We start from the raw sequence: 3,914 nt of genomic DNA, 5'->3' as shown, positions 1-3,914 counted from the left end.
TTATATATATATATATATATATACAATATATATAATTTACATTTACAATATACATGAAAAAATGAAAAACTTCGAAAAATATATATGCATATACAATATTTTTAAAATATTTTCTTATTTAAAGCTGTACTTTTTGCCTGAAATATAACTCTAAATATTTTTAAACGCTATAATAGTATTTCTTCCTTCTTTAATAACCCATACAACAAACAAAACAATGATCAAGAAATATATTAATTAAACATTGTACGATTTAGCATAATATTTCTTGATATAACATGAATAATTTATTGAATCTAGAAGACAACAGGAAACGAGTCGTAACGTCGAAAATGATTATATATTAGTATCCCCTTTAAAAGCGCACTCGAAAGCGCATGTTCTCACGACGATATTTGAAGCTCGCTCGACCCTTGGTCTAGCCAATTACAATTATTGGACGATGCAAAAAATTTCAAGGTCTGAACCAAGATCACTCGCACAAATAAATTTTTCGTCCGTTCCGTATGACACGTGATATATTCGAAATATATTCGAAATATAAAACATGTTTTGATCTATATTCAAAAATCTCACGTGCAGCAATTGATAAATCGAGATAAAATTGCTGCAGAACTCCTAACCGAAAAAGTACCTTGTAATCTTATTTCAATATACCAATCGTCATATTTTGCAAAATTATTACCATTTTTACACAGTATAATCTTTTATATTATGAATCGCATTGCTTATGTAATCGAAAATTTTCCAATTCATTTTATCAACAAGTAAAAGGAAGATATTGGAAGGTATTTTAAAATATTCTAAGAATATTTTGACCGTTTTTACAATTATGATGTGCTAAAGGCAACCATAATATATAGTCATTATGTAAATGTCAATATCTTTGAAGTTAATATATAGCTTTATCATATATTCATTTACATGTTTTTCTTTTATGAAAATCTTTATCAAGGATTTTGCTATTATATAAATCTAAAAAATAAAGAATTTGGAATAAGTAAAAAAATTATAAAGAATCTTTCTCAATAAGAGGGTAAATAAATCAATATCTTTTAAATTTCATTTAATCCTACATGTGTAACATAAAAACTCTCAAAGCGATTTTGAAATAATGGACATTATCTGAGATATTGCACAGAAAATCAAGCAGAGTAGAGGAGCTGATAGCCAATTATACATTATGATTATTTCGAAAGATTGGTTTCTAATCTGATTTCTAATCTGTTATTGTGTTAGGACTTTTGAGATAAATTGGAAGAATCGAAATAAACAAACTTCAACTATTACAGAATGCTTCACATATATAATACTAAACTATTTCATATTAAAGTTGTTTTTTTCAAAATCATTTTTACAAAATTGCAGGAAACTCTCGCATCCCGGCCGAAAAACGGCTTGATTGATTGACTTTGTACAAATATTATTAACCCTTTTTTTTGCAGAATTACAATTTTTTTATATTTATCATTTAATCCTTTTTTTTTTAGAAAAATAGTGCTCGAAAAAAAGTTAAAAATAAAAACTAAAAAATAAAATGATTTTCGTTTTGTAGCCATTTTGTTAAATTCCAATATATTTTAATCTAAGGTTGCTTTAATATTTGTGTACTGATGTAGAATACTGATAAAAAAAATAATTAAAATATTTTAATTATAAGATTGCTGGGAATTTCCCAGCAATTTTTATGTTATTGATTTTGACGCGCAAAATTCAAAGGACTAGAAGAGGAAGTGGAAGAAAAAAAGTATATCATTTTATTTTTGAAATTTTTAAAACAAAACTTTCTATTAAAACAAATAAAAAGTTTCATTTTAAGGATATTTTGTATATATAAAATATATTTAAAAAATTATGAAAAAATTACAAATTATTCTAAATTACATTTAAAAATAATACGACAAATTTGATGACGATTTATTACCTCGTAAGTTATTTTAATAAATAGAAGTATTTTTTTTAATTTATATTGTAATAAAAATATATGGAAATATATTATAAATTAAATGATAAAAATTTTAATGTTTTAATATAGGTATATAAGTATTCAAGATTATTTACGTAGAGTTATATTAATTGTGATGCATGAATTAGTAAACAAAAAGATAATTATAATAGGCTAATGAAAATCAGCAATAATAAATACGTAATTATTTAGTGAACAATCAATACTCAAATATTGGATTGATGTCTTCTTTATTTTCGACTCTCTTTGGAGTCCTCAATTAAAATTAGTAAATAAACAAAATATTTTTTGGTTTATATTTTTGTAACTAATCAGTGAATCGCAATGAAACTTTGCATAAATTATTTTAAATATTTAAAGTACTTGTAAAAGAAAAATGTAAATTTTTTATAATTTTTCAAATTAATTTTAATTTTTAATAATAAAAATAATAATAAATAAAATAAATAAATAAAAATATGTTATTAAATAAAAATATAATCTTATTCGCACAACTTTCATATGTATATAGATTACATAGTTTATTTGTAGTGTAAATATTAAATATATTAATACTATTGCTAAATTTAATTATCTTTGCAGGAACTATATAATTTATTAATATTCCACTTCCAAATAAATAGTCAATTAATTTGATGAAGAATATAAATTGATGAAGAAAACTTCTTACATATCTTTATCACTTTTTTAAGTAAAAATTTTCAATATTTATTTAAAAAATGCAAGATCTGTGGATATTATTTAATGTATTGTATAATAAAATAAAAATGAAAGCAAGATATAAAACATAGTTAGAATAGTTGTAATTAAAAGCAATTAGTATATTTATTTCGCGATATAACCGCCGCAATTTCGTCGTATAACCGCCGATACATCAACTTTACTTAACGACTTTATTAAATGCTAAATTACTATGAATGAAACTTTGTTCTTCCGTAAGGAGTCAAGGGCTCGATTCATTGCTCCAAATATCCTAAACGATTGCTGTAATTTTCCACGGTGCCGGATAGACGAATTCAGTCACCACTACGCAGTCATTTGAATCAATATTAGTACTAGTGACTGTTAATATGTGATGTGAGTGTTAATGTGCATCAGCAACAATATCATTGTTATGCAAAAATCACGAGACACATATTCCCACCAGAATAAACATTTTTTAAAAGACTATTATTTTTTTTAAACAAACAAATGATAGGGCTATAAAAGGGCCATAAAAATAAGAATTATCTTAAGAATAATATTAATAATTGCGTTAAAAATTAATAATTGCGTTAATAATATAATTAAAGGCTGCGTTCAACAGAACGTTTATTTTGCAACTGTTGGTAGTTTTTCTTCGTGCTGATTGGGTCATGCTTTTAGATCAAGAGAGGAATGGTCCTATCTCAGCAGATAATCATAAAATGGTTGCAAAATTTATGCTGTTGTATTCTGCTGAACGCCAAAGTTTGAGTACGTAAATGATGAATATTCAACGAACTGAATATAGATTATGAAAAATTTTCGAGCAACGCGATGCGATGCGTTGGCTATCAAACTTCCGATGCCGGCACACCAACATAGATGCACATCTGTAGTCGTAGCAAAATCGATTTTGCCGTTACGAATCCGGTGACCGGATCCTCTTAGGTGGGGACGTTTATAAAAGGAACTGTTCAAGGCGAAGCCCTGAGCAGTATATTGCGCGTCTCGTCTGGATTCACTGGTAGTTTCCACGTAGCAACATCCATAGATTTTCACATTTTTCTATAACGATTGCTGCTGACATAAAAATAAAATGGTTCTGACTGCACCAAAAGTGAAATTTTATAACGGCTATGATGTGCCGATCTTTGGTTTAGGCACGTGGAAGGTAAGTTCTTCTTTTCGTATTTAGTCAATCCGTTTAATCTCAATAATTTTGTTATCGAATCATATTTCGCAGAAATATTATATATATATATAT

The 3,914-nt window shown here is 26.1% G+C and overlaps 1 protein-coding gene across 1 annotated transcript in view; it reads left to right on the top strand.

Annotated features, from left to right (window-relative positions):
• Window positions 1-3,746: 3,746 nt before the first annotated feature.
• Window positions 3,747-3,914, top strand: part of LOC105626220 (aldose reductase-like) — a 6,825-nt gene continuing 6,657 nt past the window's right edge. Inside the window, exon 1 of the mRNA XM_012207526.1 lies at window positions 3,747-3,821. Coding sequence (XP_012062916.1) covers window positions 3,747-3,821 — 75 coding nt within the window. The remainder of the gene's footprint in view (window positions 3,822-3,914) is intronic.

This window comes from Atta cephalotes (assembly GCF_000143395.1).
Source record: "Atta cephalotes unplaced genomic scaffold scaffold00005, whole genome shotgun sequence".
Classification (NCBI taxonomy): Eukaryota; Metazoa; Arthropoda; class Insecta; order Hymenoptera; family Formicidae; genus Atta; species Atta cephalotes.
Note: the sequence above shows the minus strand (reverse complement) of the source record. Positions and strands in the feature narration are given on the sequence as shown.